At 46.2% G+C, this 17,044-nt stretch overlaps 1 protein-coding gene across 2 annotated transcripts in view; it reads left to right on the forward strand.

The window, feature by feature from the left end:
* Positions 1-766: 766 nt before the first annotated feature.
* SMOC1 (SPARC related modular calcium binding 1) overlaps positions 767-17,044 on the forward strand; it is a 153,998-nt gene continuing 137,720 nt past the window's right edge. For both annotated transcript variants that reach the window (XM_080932371.1, XM_080932372.1), the window contains exon 1: positions 767-1,115. In XM_080932371.1, coding sequence (XP_080788497.1) covers positions 1,020-1,115 — 96 coding nt within the window. In that variant the 5' untranslated portion in view covers positions 767-1,019. The remainder of the gene's footprint in view (positions 1,116-17,044) is intronic.

Raw genomic sequence — 17,044 nt, forward strand, 5'->3', positions numbered from 1 at the left:
CCCAAGTCCCCATCGTTGCTAGGCTACAGAGAAGCTGATCCTGTGGTCTTCCAGCTCAGACTGGTTAGGTCTGGTTCTGATCCCAGGTCATTTGGGCCACAGGGTCACAGGGGACCCTCAGGGACTTCCCTAGCCTAGGCTGCTTCATTTTGCCTCTGAGACTTCTGTCGGGCAGCCGCTGTGGAACTCGGTGTTACCTGTAAGGAGATTTTTTTTTTTTTTTTTAAAAGAAATGAACACCTCCAACCCCTCTTCTCACAGGACACAGCCCACGCTGTGTGAGGCACCTGGTGGCTTCCCAGGTTGCTCTTGGTGTTACAGCCCCCGGGAAACATTTCTCAAAGGCTTTGGGGTTACTTGGAAAACTATTTTTTTCTGCCTGCTCCTTGGATCTGTTGCGACAACTCAAGCCTAAGATTTAAACCAATGTGTAAGGGTCCTTTACTATCCAGGTGACCATTCAGGAGGGACTGAGGCTGCTGGAGCGCTCCGAGGTTGCCAGCAAGGACTTGCTAAGAAAAAGTTACTCTTTATCCCAGGCTCTGCTTGGAGCCCACCCTGGCCGGGAAGCCGGTGTAGCGCCTAGGTGGGGGGGCTGACCACGAACCGCCCCTCTCGTCTCTCTCCCATTGGCTTTCACCTGCCGCAGGGTCGGCTGCTACAGGCCTCTCGACCCGTCAGTCAGCCCCGCTGGGCCCCGCCCCTCCCCTCCCCGGGGTTTATAACGGGAATTCCCATGGCCCAGGCTCCGGCATCCAACCTGCTGTCGCCGCGGCCAGGCCGAGCGCAGCAGGCGCCACGCGCAGAGCACACGCTCGCGCTCCAGCTCCCGGCCTCCGCCGTTCATGACCGTGACCCCCGGACGCAGGCTCCGCCAGCCCCTGCTTCAGGCTCTTCGACCACTCCCAGCCGCCGCAAGGGTCCCCCCGCACCCCCTCCACCACCACCAAGTGCTTTGAAGCTAGCCTGAGCCCCCCCTGCCCGCTGCCCGCTAGTGGCTGCCCGGCTCGGCTGGCACCATGCTGCCCGCGCGCGTCCGTCTGCTCACGCCCCACTTGCTGCTCGTGTTGGTGCAGCTGTCCCCAGCCGTCGGCCACCGCACCACCGGCCCCAGGGTAAGTGCGTCTCCGGGCTGCGTGCGCCCACCTGCGCTTGGCCGCTCATCTACAGGAGGGGGAAGGGAGGTGTCAGACCTTGTCCTCGACTCTACTGACTAGTCCCTTGCAGGCCTCTTGGAGAAGTTGCTGAAATAAAATTTCACTGCCTCCCACTTCTTCCCCGCCTTTTCTTGTAGCATTGACCCACACGACCTGTCACCGGTGGGTTTTCTTTCCCGAACTTCTCCTGAGGCTTTTTTCCTAGACACCCCTCCTCCCTCCCAGAGACGCCTCCTAGGTCGGTGGGAGCTGGCCTTAGCTGGAGCAGAGCTTCCCTATGTCGTCGCTGCACCAGTCCCTCGCGCTGGCTTTCTTGGCAGGCAGAGGGTGTGTGTGTGTGTGTGTGTGTGTGTGTGTGTGTGTGTGTGTGTGTGTGTGTGTAGAGGGGGCGGGGGGGGGCGCTTTGCCTAGAGAGTTTTAGGTTACCCGCGAGCCACACAAGGACCTTGTGTTGTTGTTGTTTTAAAAAGCAATCGCTGCTCGTAAAACCCACAGCAGATAATTTTAATGCCCCCTCCTGCTGGCCTGGCCCTGGAGGAGTGGCAGGGGTGGGGAGCTGTGGAGAAGTTCGGAAGAGCTTCTCCCCTGGGTGGATCAGTTGAACCTTCATCTGATTGGAGTTTCTGAACCACACGAAATGTGCCAATTCTGTGCACAGGACGGGTTGTTCAGGGCATTGTAAAACGGGAACCAGCAGCACTCTGTTCATTTCTGGTCTAGATTATTGTTCTCCCTGCCCCCTCCTATTGGTCTAATAAAGAATTTCACTGCCTTAAAAATGTATTTGTTAAACCACCTAGTGGTTCCTTTGGCAAAACATAAGGGAGGCAATCTCTGGGCAAGGGTCGAAGTCAGTAAGATCAGAAGCTGGTGCTCTGGTTAGCAGCTTGCAAGCTCCCATCCCGAGAGAAAAAAACCTCCCGGGAAAATAGCTAGGACTTGACTTCTCGACCAAATTGTGCTTCCTTTCTTGGATATCCTGGATGGCTAGCCCCACGACCACCTGTTCCCATAGCAGCCTCTTTCTCCCTGGCTTTTGCTACATCTTTATAGCTTCAGTGTATGGAGAAAGCTTTGCAAAACCTGACTTCACTTAATGACTACCCTGATGCAGAGCTGATTACATCCAAGCCCACCTATCACTGGGAGATCAGATTTGCAGCCACTTAGGAAAGAAAAGTGTTTGTCCCCGTGTTGAGCCGGCCCTTGCTTTTATGGCCAGATGTGCAACAGCAGCAGTTAAAGGGCGGCAGATTAGATCCAGGGTGTGTCATAAATCCTCGACAGTGTTCCCAAAGCTGGGGCAAGTCAGGGCTCCAGGAGCGACTTTTATGGATGCAGATGAGGATGCCTTTTAAATGAAGCTGATGGTTTGATATGAGGACTTGAAGCTCTTAAATTTTGAGGTCAGGCAAGAGAGAGCCACGGTGTTCCCTCCAATAATTAGGAACAGTCAAGACAAAGATGCAGACCAGAGCACCCCGACTGCAATCTGGATGCCCGCCCACAGGAGGGTCGAAAGGAGAGAGGCCCTCCGACAAATGGTGGGGGTCTTGCTTGCTGCCGGGCATGTCTAACGTCTCAAGCCATATGGCTTTCCTTCCTTACCTCCTGGAACTGGAGAAAGCCGCTTTTAGGAGGAAACTTGGACTTTAGGGGAAACAAACTCTGACTAAGTTTCCTGAGAACTTCTTCCACTTATTAATTTGACAAAAAGTGATGGAAGAGAAGCAGGACCTGTAAATAGGCTTGCTTATTTACACGCACATGCACACGCACACACACATGTGTGAATGCACTAAAGAAGCATTGTGCTTTTAAAAAGGTTTATTATTTTTGGTTATGTGTGTGTATGTATATCTGTAGATGAATTTGGGGATGTGAGTGTAGGTCCCCTCAGAGGCTAGAGGCATCAGATCCTCTGGAATTGGGGGTTGCAGGCTGCACCATATGGGTTCACAGTACTGGACTAGGGTCCTATGAGAGAGCATCAAGTGCTTGTAACTACTGAGCCATCTTTCCAGCCAGAAAGCAGCTCTCTTAAGCATGTGGTTATCTGGTTGCATTTATTTATGAACATTTGGGCTTGGCCTTTCTCTTACAAATAAGAAAAGCAGTCTTTTTAGACCCATTTTGGAGGTGGGGAAATGAAACATGGGGCTTACTGTCTTGTTTGAATCCCACATAGTGTGTGTGTGTGTGTGTGTGTGTGTGTGTGTGTGTGTGTGTATGTATATATACATATAGTGTGTGTATATATACTATATATATGTACACACACACACACACACACACACACACACACACTAATGGATGGCTCTGGGAGGTTTGCATGGGTTATATTGTGCACTTCCAGTTAAAGAGAAAGATGACTCCATGAGAAAATTCTAAACCCCAATGCAGCAGGCGAGGTTGCAGAGGAATCTTGTTGATAACCAGGTTGCTAAAGAGTTATGCTTGGATTTCAACCCTGTCTCAGAAGATACCAGCTTTCTTCTGTGGCTTCTTGGTGGCCCCAGAAATGTGGCTCTGGTCAAGAGCAGCAGAATCATAGGAAGAGCAGAAACATCTGGCTTGTTGCAGAATTCCCTTTGGGCACCGAGGTCTCCTCTCTTAATCTTTTGAGTGACAGAAGCTTAAGGATTGCCATCTTTCCCAGCTGGCTTTCTAGGAAAATGAGAACATGCCCTTTCGCTTTAACTATCTGACTCACTAATTGAGCTCCCTTGGGGCCTAGACCCCAATCCTTGCCCCCTTTCTGCTTCCTGCCTCCCTTCATAAAATTTCTGACATTTGTTTGACTCTGGAAATCACCAGCTATCAAGTATCAGATTGGAGGTTGCTCTATAGGAGGCACCTGATGCTTGGAGGTCTGAGCAGCTACTTAGCTATCCGGGAAGCTGGTCAGCGCTCTTCAAATTAGGTAGCAGGCAGCCATTTCTTTCTTCCTGCAAATGTACTGAAAAATGTTTCAGGGGAGAAAGAGGAAGAGGCTGTCTCAGGCTGATGAAGTCCGAGTGATGCACTGGCCAGGTGAACAGTCTTTGTTTAATCTTCTATCTATCCTTGTGGGTAGGGATGGGATGAAGGCCAAGACTGAACCCGTCTCATCCATTCAGGTATCCCAAGAGCTGTATGGGTCCAGGCACCTGGTAGAGATGTACTCTGTCAGTCTGTGGAAAGAGAACTAGAAAGAGTGCAGATAATGAATGTTTAATGATGATCTCTGAGCAACACTGGTGTTTGAGTAAGACCAGAAGCTGGAAACATTTAAGAAATGTGAGAAAGACTGCACAGTGGTGGTGCACACCTTTAATCCCAGCACTCTAGAGGAAGGTAGGTGGATCTCTATGAGTTCAAGGCCAGCCTGGTCTACAAAATGACAGCCAGGGCCACATAAAGAAAGCTGCCTCAAGAAACAAGACAAAATAAACGAAATAAACACAGTAAATGGGAGAATATGGGAAAGCCAAGGGTGTGAGTCAGAAACTCATAATTATTTTAGGTATTTTTTTGCTCCCTACCCTTTGTCAAGGTCTCTCTATGTAATCTTGGATGGCCTGCAACTTGCAGTATAGACCAGGCTGGCCTTGAACTCACACAGATCTGCCTACCTCTGCCTCCAGAGTGCTCAGATTAAAGGTGTGCACCATGGTGCCTGGCAATTTCTCTTTGCTCTTTCTCTTCTTACGTCAACTCCAGCTCCAACATCACTCTTCCGGCGTTGTTAACTTTTGAGTCCTTCTGTAGTGAGCATCTCCTTCTGCAGCCATTGTCCCCTGGACATTTCATACCTGATCCAGTCTTAGAAATGGGGAAATTTGCAGGCTCCTTGAGGCAGAATAGGAATCTGATTCAATCCGTGTGCTGGTCAGACTGTAAAACGCTTGGCTAGCAGGTACAGATGTGCGTTCGGCGGTATGGTGATATCTGGTGTGAATCCCCACACCCGACTGTCATCTGAAGTGACTGGCTCACAGGTTGGGCTTTCTACTTTCAGGCCTTTGTTCTTTGCGTGTGCAGTCACCGTGGGAGGGCTGAGTGAGGGCGGAAGAGGCTGAGTGAGCATCTTAGATGGGACAGATGGCTCTACTTCTACCCCAAGCCTCCACTTCTAACTCCTGTTTGTCAAAAGTAAAACAGCATCTGGGCTGCTTCCTCTCCTCAGACTGTCCTACCTCAGTGTCTGGACTAGGGTCTTTGCTCTACTTAGATGTTCTTCCTGTCATCCAGCCCTTCTTGCCTCACACCTGAAATGTGAAAGTTCACCTGAGATGCTGCTTCAGAGTTAAGATGAGAACTTGATTTAAACATTTTGGTAGAGCTGGTATGTGACACTTAAAGAAACCAAACAGAGGGGGTTGGGGGAAGGAACCTGCCACTAAGAAGTGCTAGGCACCATGGCCAATTTGCTATCATCTTGTCTCTGAAGTTGAGGAGTTACATTTGGTGCAGCCTAGCAATTCTATTCCTAGGCACGTGCGCCTTGAAAAAGATCAAGCCAGGCGGGGTGTGGCTGTGTGCCACTGTGCTGTTTTCCCCACAAGCTTGGAAGGAGCCCAGCTCCCCATTAGTGGGAAGACAGATGAACAAACTGGGAGGAATTTACACCATGAAAAAGTCAACTTGGGCCAAACATAGGAGCAATAGCTATGTAAGATGTTGGGAGATGGCTCAGTAGGTAAAGTGCTTGCATGCAAACATGAGGACTTGAGTTCAAATCCCCAGAACCCAAATTAAGCCAGGTTTGGCACTATATATGTAATCCCAGTATTTCTACGAAGAGATGGAAGATAGTCACGGGAGAATCCCTAGAGGCTCTTGAGCCAGCTACTGAGACATCTATAGTGGCGAAACTACAAAGAGAGCCTTCCTCCCTGCCCCCCAAAGAAGGGGGCAGAAGATGATGAGTGATAAAGTTGACCTCTGACATCAGCTTGTACATCTGCGCTCACACTCATGTTGTGGATTTGGTCTATTGTTGTATTATGTTAATTGAGTCCCCCAAATTGCACAAGAATCCTTGTGTGTGAATCTGAATGTAAGATGCAGAGGGTCCCTGCCCCCAGTTGGTTCTGATTGATCAATAAAGTTGCTGGTAGCCAGTGACTGGGCAGGGAGACAGAGGTGGGACTTGAGGAAGGAGGATGGAGAACCACCATGTGGGGCAGTAGAAAGACCAGATCCGAGAAGTGTATGAGTCAGGGATGGAGGGCAGGCGGGGACGACCAGGCCGGAATATAGGTTTTAGTAAGCAGTAATTCAGGAGTATCAGAGGGGAGAGTGTGCTAGCTGCGTGTAGGTGTGGAGTGGCCTCACCATTGAGCTGTTTAAGGCATATTAAATATAAGGCTGTGCGTATGCGTGTGTGTGTGCATGTGCCTGTGTGTGTGTGTCTTTCATTTGGAAACTCAGAACATTGGGGAGGGCAGCAAGGAATGCGCACCACTTGTGGGGTAATTTGAGCAGGATTAATTGCCTACCACAACACACACACATACACACAATCACCCGTTCACACATATCACCCACATACATATACACCGGACATGCCCATACACACAAAGGTGAAGACTGATGACTCAGCAAAGCAATATTAAAGAAAAGAAACACGCCAAAGGGGACAGTGTGACATTTTATCTGGATCTATAATACAATCAGCTAAAACAGACAATCAAAGTAACATGGATGCTGGCTTGGAATGAAGTTTTAGGGCAGAAGGGGTTGTTTGGGGAAACCATATGGTCAGCTTCAGTACGTTTAGAGGTGGCTCCAAGCCTTTCGTCTATTATTAAAGTTCTAATAGCTGATTAAGTAAAAAGTAAAATGAGCCCTGCACAAATCAAAGTATGTCATAAACTAAGAACTATGATTAATTCAATTCTTTGTACCTGAGGTCAAATACGAGTTCCCAGAGCCAGGGACTCCTTCCTTCCTTCTGTTTCCCTCTTCTTCCAGATGTGTCCCTATCTACTGTATCCCACTAGGAAATGAGTACTATCATTGATTCAGTTCCTGGCTGAAAAGGTCTAGGGTCCAGGCACAAATATGGATAACAATTGGCCTAGCCAAGCATAATTTTGTGTAGCTAAAAGAATTTATTTAAGGTTGAATTTTTTTTAGTAATATATAAATTTGTAGGATATATCGTGGTGCTTCGTTTGGTATGTGGATTAGGCCAGATCTCTCTCTCTCTCTCTCTCTCTCGCTCTCTCTCTCTCTCTCTCTCTCTCTCTCTCTCTCTCTCTCTCACTCTCACTCTCTCTCTCTCTCTCTCTCACTCTTTCACTCTCTCTCTCTCTCTCTCTCTCTCTCACTCTCTCTTTCTCTCACTCTTTCACTCTCTCTCTCTCTCTCTCTCTCTCTCTCTCTCACTCTCTCTCTCACACACACACACACACACTCTTAGTTCAGCTGAGTATGGCTGTCTTCTGGCTGGTGCGGCTCCTGAGCTGCCTCTCTGGAACCTGGAGGACTGTTTCCTTTTAGACTGGAGCCTTGGGTCTCACCTCCTCCCTTTCCTCCACGTTCCAGGGGCTTGGGTGTGTGTATAGCCCTGCATACAGCAGGTACAGGGTGGCCTTTCTCTCCAGACCACATAGAGATTTATTGTTCAGGCGGCCAAGTTCTGGTATGGCTGCCAGTGGTGAGGCCTGTCAGTGTGGAAGGGCCCCTTCCTTCATCTGTGTTTGTCACTGAGCTGTTTGGAAGAGGACAAGGGTTGAGTTGCCGAGGAGAAATTGATCGGAGCTGCCGTGAGGCCTGCCAAACAGGGTTAGCATTGTGCACGGTGTGTGCTCTGCACAGCTGGGAGTCACTAGGGGATGAGAGAATTGGGGCTTCCAGCCATTCCCACGAAGACCCACAGCTCATTCTCGCAACGGATTGGCTTTTCCTTTGCTCTGACATCATTCCAAACTCAATTGCTAGATCACAAAATAATCTTCCCTGCCTTAGCCTATTTAAAGGTCTGCAGCTCTGCGGATTTTTTAACATTCCTTTGGTTGGTTTCCGCTTTCCTTTCGCAGGGCCAGTGTGGGTACCCTTCACTCAACAGGGAAGGTGGCTCTGGTCTCAGTGGAGATTTCCCCAGTTAACCAGGCTATATGTTAGGTGCTCAAAACCTGACAGATACCTCATGCCTCAGAGCAATTTTGCCCGTCTATAAATAACTAGTCTACATGTGAAAGATGTAGAAGGCAGGAGAGAGTTGTGGTGGTGGTGGTGGGGATGGTGGTGGTGGTGGTGGTGATGATGATGGTGGTGGTGGGGGGGATGGTGGTGGTGGTTGGGGGGGGATGGTGGTGGTTGTGGTGGTGGGGGTGGTGGTGGGGATGGTAGTGGTGGTGGTGATGATGATGGTGGTAGTGGTGGTGATGATGGTGATGATGGGGGATGTGGTGGTGGTGGATGTGGTGGTAGTGGTGGTGGTACTGGTGATGATGGTGGTATTGTTTTTGGTGGTGGTGGTGGTGGTGATGGAAGTGCATGTCTTTAACTCTATTGTTGGACTCTCTCAAAAAAAAAAAAAAAAAACAGTTGAAGAAGATCCTGGGACAGTGACTGTGTGACACCCAGATCCATTGCACTGGATCCCATCCTCTGACTCCCACATTCTTCATGCCTCCTCCCTTGTCTCAGTGTTTCATGAGCACTGGAGTTTGTTTTAGAGGCAGCATCTCTAGTAGCCCAGACTTTCCATGAATGCCCTTTGTATCAAAGGCTAGCATTGAGCCTTATACACCTTTACCTAAGTGCTGGAATTGCAAGCATGTACAACTATGTTTGGTTCAAAAATCCATTTTCTTGCCCTTCTCAGCTTCTGGAAGCTGCTCACAGTCTTTGGTTCATGGTTTCTTCCATCTTCAGTCATGAGTGATGGTCAAGTTCTTCTTACTGGGCCACCTCCATGAGCTGCTGCCTCCTGCTGTTTAAGGAAGGACCTTGCCACAGTTTCAGGTCCCCTTGCATGATGAAAACTACTTTCAGGCACCTCCAATTAACAGCCTTAATTTTTTTTTGCCACATACTATAGCTGTATCAGCATTAGAATATGGGCATCTTGGATGGGGCTTTGTACTGGCTGGTTTTGTGTGTCAACTTGAGAGAAAGGATCCTCTCTTGTAAGGCATGTCCTCAATTACTGATGAAGGGTGGAAGGGCCCAACCCATTGTGGGTGGTGCCATCCCTGGACTGGTGGTCCTGGGTTCTATAAGAAAGCAGGCTGAGCAAGCCAGGGGAAGCAAGTCAGTAAGCAGCACCCCTCCCTAGCCTCTGTATCAGCTCCTGTGTGAGTTCCAGTCCTGACTTCCTTTGGTGATGAACAGCAATGTGGAAGTGTAAGCTGAGTAAACCCTTTCCTCTCCAACTCGCTTCCTGGTCATAATGCTTTGTGCAGGAAAATAAACCCTGACTAAGATAGGTTTGTTCTGCCTGCTACACTCATTAAGGGTCTAGTACGGCTCCTGGCCTGTGGAAAGCACATGATAAATAAGGCTTTTATTGTGGCCTGTGTCTGCAGTCTCTTTTCAAGTAAGAGTCCCTTATGGTAAAGTTGCTTAATTTTTTTTATGGACTCTGCCTTGCCCAAGAGCAGGTGCTTAGTGAATGTTTATTAAATAATGGAATTTTCAATAAATGTAGATGGTTTCTTGTTTTATAAAGATATATTGGACAATAAAAAAAGCAAAATTCAAACAAGAATATTATGACTTTTTGAGCAAAAAAGAAGAAAGTCAGTTCATATAAGAGGAGTTGGTGGGCTGTGTTTTTCTGGAAGTGATGTTATCATGGGAATGTTCAATACATGCTATATATTTTAGCAACCATTAAAACAGTATAATGTACAATAACATTTTTCAACCCTACAGTAAGATAATACAAATTAAAGCAGGCATGGGTGTGAGACCCCAGGGCTACTTCTCTGGAGCCTCCTCCAAACGCTGCAGAGTCTGTATTTGTTTTCTCAGAAGTCTATCCTCAGGAGAGTCCAAACCTGTGGTCTCTCGTCCCACCACAGCTGCTGGCCACCTCCCTCCTGCCCGACAGAGGCTCTCTGAACTCATGGCAGGTGCAGCAGCTGCTTCTGTGTCCTTCTGTATGCCTTGTGGCAAATCCCAAGCGACGCTGGTTCATGGATAATCTGCAGATTCAATCTGCAGCATGGTTGGCCATGTCAGTCAGGCCTGCTTTCTGAGGGGAGGAACCATCAGCACCAGGCCTCCTGCTCATTTCGAGTAGGCTTTGAACCACTCTCCTTTAAAGGAGTGCTTTCAATTAACCTCAGCAGGACATAACTATAAAAATTATTTATTGCCACTGGTGGGAATATAAATTAGTACAATCACTTTGTAGAACTACAGTTGAAGTTGCATACACTTCTAGACTTAGCATTTCTTCCCTGTTACATGCCCTAGGTAAATGCCCTTAAATTGTATAAAGAGACGTGTTCAAGGATGTTCCTAATAGCCTTTTGGTGATGGCACAACATTGGAAAGTAGCTAAATGACTATCAACAAAAGATTAGGAAAATAATTTATGGTATATCCAAATAGTGGACATAGCACCAAACATGACTATTTAATGATTAAATTAATTAACTTTATTATTAAAAACAAAGGTACATTGAAGAAAAAACACATAGTACATGTTAAAGGTATGTGTAAAGCCTCACATTGTTTTGGGGTATACATAGGTGAGAAAATGTATGAGAAAATTAAAGATGATTTAATACAATGGGTATTCTAATGGCTCCCTAGGGTGAGAGGGTAAGGCAGGAGAGATACATTGGAGGGACATAGACTTGCAAGGAGTTGGCAAAGTTTTTTGTTTGTTTGTAACTGGGTGAAGGGCACATGGGTTTAAAGTTTCTTTTGCATATGTTTAATAATACATAAGAAAGTTCATAAAAAGATTATAATGTATTAGATCAATCACAAGGAAGTTTGTTTTGATCCTTAAAAAGTAGCTTAGAAATATTTTTTGTCTATGCATGTGCCTGTGTGCCTGTGTGTGTGTGTGTGTGTGTGTGTGTGTGTGGAGGAGTGCATGCATTTGTGCATGTGTGTGCCTGGGTCATGCTACACATGTGGATGTCAGAAACCAGCCTTGGGTGCTGTTTTTTCCTTTTCTCCTTTCAACAGGGTCTCTTATTGATCACCACTGTGTACACCTTATCTTGCTGTAGCACTGGAATTCCAAATTCAGCAACTCTACTTTGGCTCCCTTTTACACGGGTCCTCATACAAACATGGCTTTTACATGGGTCTTGGGAATCCAAACTCAGGTCCTCATACATACACGGCAAGTGAGCCATCCCCAATAGGTTCAAGAACAAATGAAAGGGCCGAGTCTAAGTGGTGGGGAGCTTTCTTCTCTTTTCAGAAGGAATGTACATCTAAACGTGATCTGCTGGCCCTCTCCCTCCTGCCTGCTTGAGACCCCAGATCACAACTCCTCCCCATAGCTCTGGGCAGGTGCCTTATCGAATTGTTGTTTCTCCCTGATTGCTCCAGGCATCTACTCTTCTGTTGACTTGCTCTCTCCGGATGATTATGGAGTCAGTTTTTCAATTAGTTTAGGAACTTCAAAGATAGTTAGTAAAAATTCAAGACATCCAGTGAAATTTAAATTTCAGGAAAAAAAAAAAAAAACTCAACAGTTAACATTTTAATGAAAGTGCGCTATTGCTGTGAAGAGGCACAGGACCATGGCAACTCCTATAAACAAAATTATTTAACTGGGGGATGGCTTAAAGCTTCAAAGATTTAGTTCATTATCACCATGGCAGGGAGCATGGCAGCAAGCACATAGGTGGGGTGCTAGAGAAGTACCTATCCTGTTCCCCAAGGAAAGATGGGAGTAGGGGGCTTGTCTGATATGAAACTCATCCTCAGTTACACACTTCCTCCAACAAGGTCACATCCCCTAATCCTTTTAATCCTTTAAATGGTGCCACTCCCTTGTGATTAGGCATTCAAATATATGAGCATATGGGGGGGTGCTTATTCAAACCATAACAGTAAAATATGAGCAAAATAAAAATTATTTGTTACTTATCTAAATTCAAACTTAATTGGATGTCTACAGTAACAAAAAAATTCCACATTAGTTTGTTTACTTTTGTGCTTTTTCTGCCTACTTTTTTTTCTTGATTCTTACCATAAGTATAGTTATTATTATTGTTATTATTATCATTATTTTGGTGATTATTATTAGTGATTGAGCTTAGCATCTCATACACTTTACTACTGAGTCATATTCCCAACCCAGTACATTTTAATATTAAAGAGATTGATATGTTTTTCTATAAGATCTGAGGAATATCTGTGTTAGGACATTTTATAGCAAATAGTGATTTGCTCTATGAAAACTTCACATTCTTATGTAACCCATCTATCATTGTGAGGTTCTGGTGTTCTTTATTAAGATTAGAGAAATTAGGATGAATATGTTTTTAAAGACTTGGATTACACCACCAACGAACACTATGCTATTTATGGTCCATCTATCAATGTTTACTCTACACTTAACTGGTATTTTTCAGTGTACTAAATTCCTTATTGCAACCCAGTGGAGTGTGCCTAGCCTGTGTTTTAAATCTCTCAGTAGCATTTGAAAAGAAGGTATGTCATGTCAGGTGTAAGCACTATGGGAAGGTTCGTATTCGGGAAAATTTATGTAAAAAGTAAGACTTGGTAAGCTGGCTGTCCTGGTAATAACATTAGGACTTTGGCAAAGAATTCAGACTCTGGTTTGGTTTTGGGTCCTTTTCATCCACGAGATAAACTTTTCTTCAATCAAAGAAACTTCTAAGTATACCTGGAGCCGGTAGTGTAATGGGGTCTCATGGAATCCCACCTAGCAATGATAAGGAACAGCTCAGGGCCAGTCTCCTTGCCTTTGTGTTCCTAGACCCCTGTTCAGATTATTTTGAAGTAAATTTGACATTGCATTTTATCCTCAGTAAATATTTTCACTGACTTGACCACCCAGGCAGCGATCAACCCTACAATGCTGTCACTAGGCTGGGTGGGATGAATTCACCCAGTTATGGTATTGTCTATTTACAATGAGATTGTTGGGATTGTTGAGATGTAAGTCCACTTCCATACCTTTAAAAGATTAGGATCCATTAACAAAATCTAATCACAGAAGCACATCGCAACCAAAGATTATCCACAGTTCTTTAGTATAATCTAAACAATCAGCATTCAGATCAAATGGTTATCTCAAAACATGTTTTTTTTTCTGTTTGTTTGAATAGGGATCTGACTTTGAGCCACATGTGACTAGTGGCTTCTTCTTTTAAGTCATCTTTGATCTGTGGGTTCCTGAGGGGCTCCTTCCTTCCTTGGTAACATGTTTGTTGAATACAGGGTTTTCCGCCTCAGGTTTACTGCTTGCATTTCCACTGTGTTCTGTATTTCTTTGTTTTGCTATTTTTGATCTTCCCAGCCAGAGTCTTGCTACGTAGCCCTGGTCCTGCTGTGTACAACAGGCTGTGCTCCGCAGGATGTGCTCCTTCCGCCTCTGCATCCGAGGTGCTGGGATTTCAGATGTGAGCTACCACACCTAGCTTCCCACTGTATCTGTAGGTTTAGCCAGATACAGATAAGTTGGCTGTGTATTTGGGGAGTTGGTGTGCACTTCCACCTGGAGGCATGTAATGCCTGTGCCAGGCCTGTGCCATGTGTGCCCTGCACCATCACCAACTTACATTTGGTGTCTTTTAAAGTTATTGAGACAGGCTGTACAGAAGTGGGTTTCTGGTTTTGTGAATTGCTGATGTCCCCTTGGCATGGTCGCAGAGGGGCAGAGAGGCTTGGTGCCATTGCTCCCTTCTTAGAGTTCCAGATGGGTAGAGTGTATGTGACCATAAAACAGCAGGATGAAAGGAAGCTGTGTCCCAAGGTTGGCTATGGAAAGGAAGCTTCCTGATTTCTGGTGGAAACTAAGGGGGCGTGAGGAAGTGAGTTCTTGTATTCTCGGTTGTGAATGGGGAGGAGCCCAAGGTATGACTAGACCAGCTTGTGAGACCTTGGGTTGGCTTGTGGGATCAGACCACTGCGTTTTGAGCTGGCTGAGACAGTAAAGGCCACTCACAGCTGAGCTGATAGAAGGCGCTGAGCTGTGATGGGCTGAACTGTGTCTTCTGCAAATCCATTTACTGAAGCCTAATTCCCCCAGTATCAGAATGTGTATATTTGGAAATTAATTTTTATTTTAGATTTGCATAGTTTGATATTAGACTATATTTAGAAACCTGAAATATTACCTACCACAGTAATACGAAGAATATTTACATAATATTCATATTTTTATATATCAGCGAAAATAAATCTAAGTAAAATAAAATTTAAAAACTGACAGAGGAACTTAGTCAAGTTAATTATAATAAAGTGAGGCCTTTAAAAGCTACTTAAGGTAAACTGAGGCTGTTCAACCAGATCCTCTTCTAATCTGACTGGAGTTCTTATTTGAAGGGGTCAGTGGCTGGGGATATAATCAGTTGGAGTGGTGCTTGTCTAGCTGCGATGGGATCCTTAGGAGTGAGGGCCCATGTCTATAGTCCTCCTGAGATACCTTGGCAGCATCAAGTTCAAGGCCAGCCTGGGATACACAAGGAGAAGGAGGAGGAAGAAGAGGAGGAAAAGGAGGAGGAAGAGAAGGAGGAGATTACAGGTGGACATCAAGGCTACAAAAACCCTATAAAGGGGCAGCCAGTGGACAGCTCTCTTTAAGCAAAGGAGAGAAGTCTCTGGAAGCCAGCCTTGATCTTGGACTTTCAGCATCCAGTGCTGAGGGGAAAGTTTTCTGCTGTTAAAGCTGCCCCAGCTATGGCCTTTTGTTCTGACAGCCCTCTCTGACTAGCAGTGTTTTAAGGTTTGTTTACGCCAGTGGTTCCAGGGTGATATCAAATACTCTGGAGCCTCTCTCTCCCTTCCTTGTCTTCTGTGGAGCCTGTTTAATCCCAAGTCCAGCATTTCTCATGGGAGGGTGGAAAGTGGTTCTGTGGCCACAAGCACAGTGTGCATTGTATATTCTACATATAGAATGTAGAGCTCTGTGGGTGGAGACGGTGGGGAGAAATGTGTTGGACATTGGTGATTAGAGCCAGAAAAGGGGTTATTCTTAACATGCGGCCAGTTCTTCCACCAATCAATCACCTCCAAGGTTAGTTCCAGTGCAGACATTTCAAGAGCTAATAGGAAACAAAGACGTGTACAAAGACTTTGAACACTTTCAGAATGTAATAGGTGGGCCATGTGAAGATCATCTCAGAATCCCTGCAGCAATGAAATCATAATCACAGAAGCCTCACCCATAGTGTCCCTTGTTGGCACAAAGCTAAGGACCACCCTAACACAAATGGCTATTTAGAGGCAGGACTCAGGACTGATACCCTCACCCCCACACACCATTGCTCTGTCCACAACTCTTCCTTTCCAAGATGCCCTGGAATACTTATAATGTGGATGCGTTCCAGCTAAGGGGAGGAAATAGCTCCAATTTTTATGGGAGGTTGTGTTTCTGGGATGCCTTTGGTGAATTCAGCAGTTTCCAGTGGTGGGGGGACATGTGGCCCAAGCCTTAGGACACATGGAATCTTCTCCCTCTCTGCCACCCGGCTCTGCAGGCATTTCGACCCTCTTACCTCCCTCAGAGGGAGAGTTGTTGATTTCTCTGCAAAAACTGGAGGGTTCAGTTAGGAGCAGCTAGAGCAAGAGGCCAGCCACGCAATTTGAAATAAGTAAAAGTGGATCTTGGTGTCAGGCTCCTAGAGCCTGTTTATAGCCAGGAGGTGGGCACAGACATAGCCCAGCCTGATCTGGGACAACACCGCAGGAGCTGTGCTTGGGGCTTGGCATTGAGGCCTCAAGAGGCCTTAAAGAATTCACCGTCCTTGTTGAGACCAGCAGTTGAAACCCGTGTTTTCTTGTGGAGGGTCTGGAACTGTCTGGACTTCCTTCTGGGGGCTCTACCTGCCTCTCAGGCAATGACTTCAGAAAACCCTAAAGTCAGGGCCTGAACAGACAAGTTTCATTATTTTCCTCTTCTCCTCTCTCTGCTTCTGAAGAGCACACACACCTCAGTAGCATGATGTCGAGATTCCTCCACCATCAAAGTTAGACACTTAAAAAAAGTGGACTTACAGCCCCACCCATCTGGGGCAGATTCCAGGTGGCTCCTCCTCTAAATCTGCATCAGCACAGAGAAGGAAATGTACCTCTTCTCCCATGGCTGTGCATCACAGCAGCCCAAGCCTCAGGTCTTGGCTTGGCTGCCCGCTTTCCAGCCCCTCAGAAGGCAGTGGAACAGAGTGTGTTGGGGCCACAGTGACTTGAGATTCATTAGGTCAAAGCTATGCTATTTCTCAGTGGTCCACCTCCCTTATCTGTAAGTGGAAGATATTACTTACTGCACTGGGCCATTGTGAACTCAAATGGAGTCGTGACTGGGTGCTCAGGAAGTGTGAACTATGCATAAAAATGATGGATGGAGCCAAAACATGAGTGATTTTCATGAAAATTCCTCTTAACATGTTGGTTTTTTTTTTGGTCCCTGTCCTCCAGAGATATATCATCTGTGGTTCTATAATCTTTAGCTTAAAACAAATTTACCTTGTATGTGTGTGTACGTATGTGTGTGTGTTTGTGTATGGGTATGTGTGTGTGTGTCTGTGTGTGTTTGTGTATGGGTGCTTGTGTATTTGCATATGGAGATGCATGTGTGTGTGTTTGTGTATGGGTATGTGTGTGTGTATTTGTGTATGGGTATGTGTGTGTGTGTCTGTGTGTGTGTCTTTCTGTGTGTGTTTGTGTATGGGTGTGTGTGTATTTGCATATGGATATGCATGTGTGTGTATTTGTGTATGGGTATGTGT

Source organism: Micromys minutus, assembly GCF_963924665.1.
Source record: "Micromys minutus genome assembly, chromosome: 1".
NCBI lineage: Eukaryota > Metazoa > Chordata > Mammalia > Rodentia > Muridae > Micromys > Micromys minutus.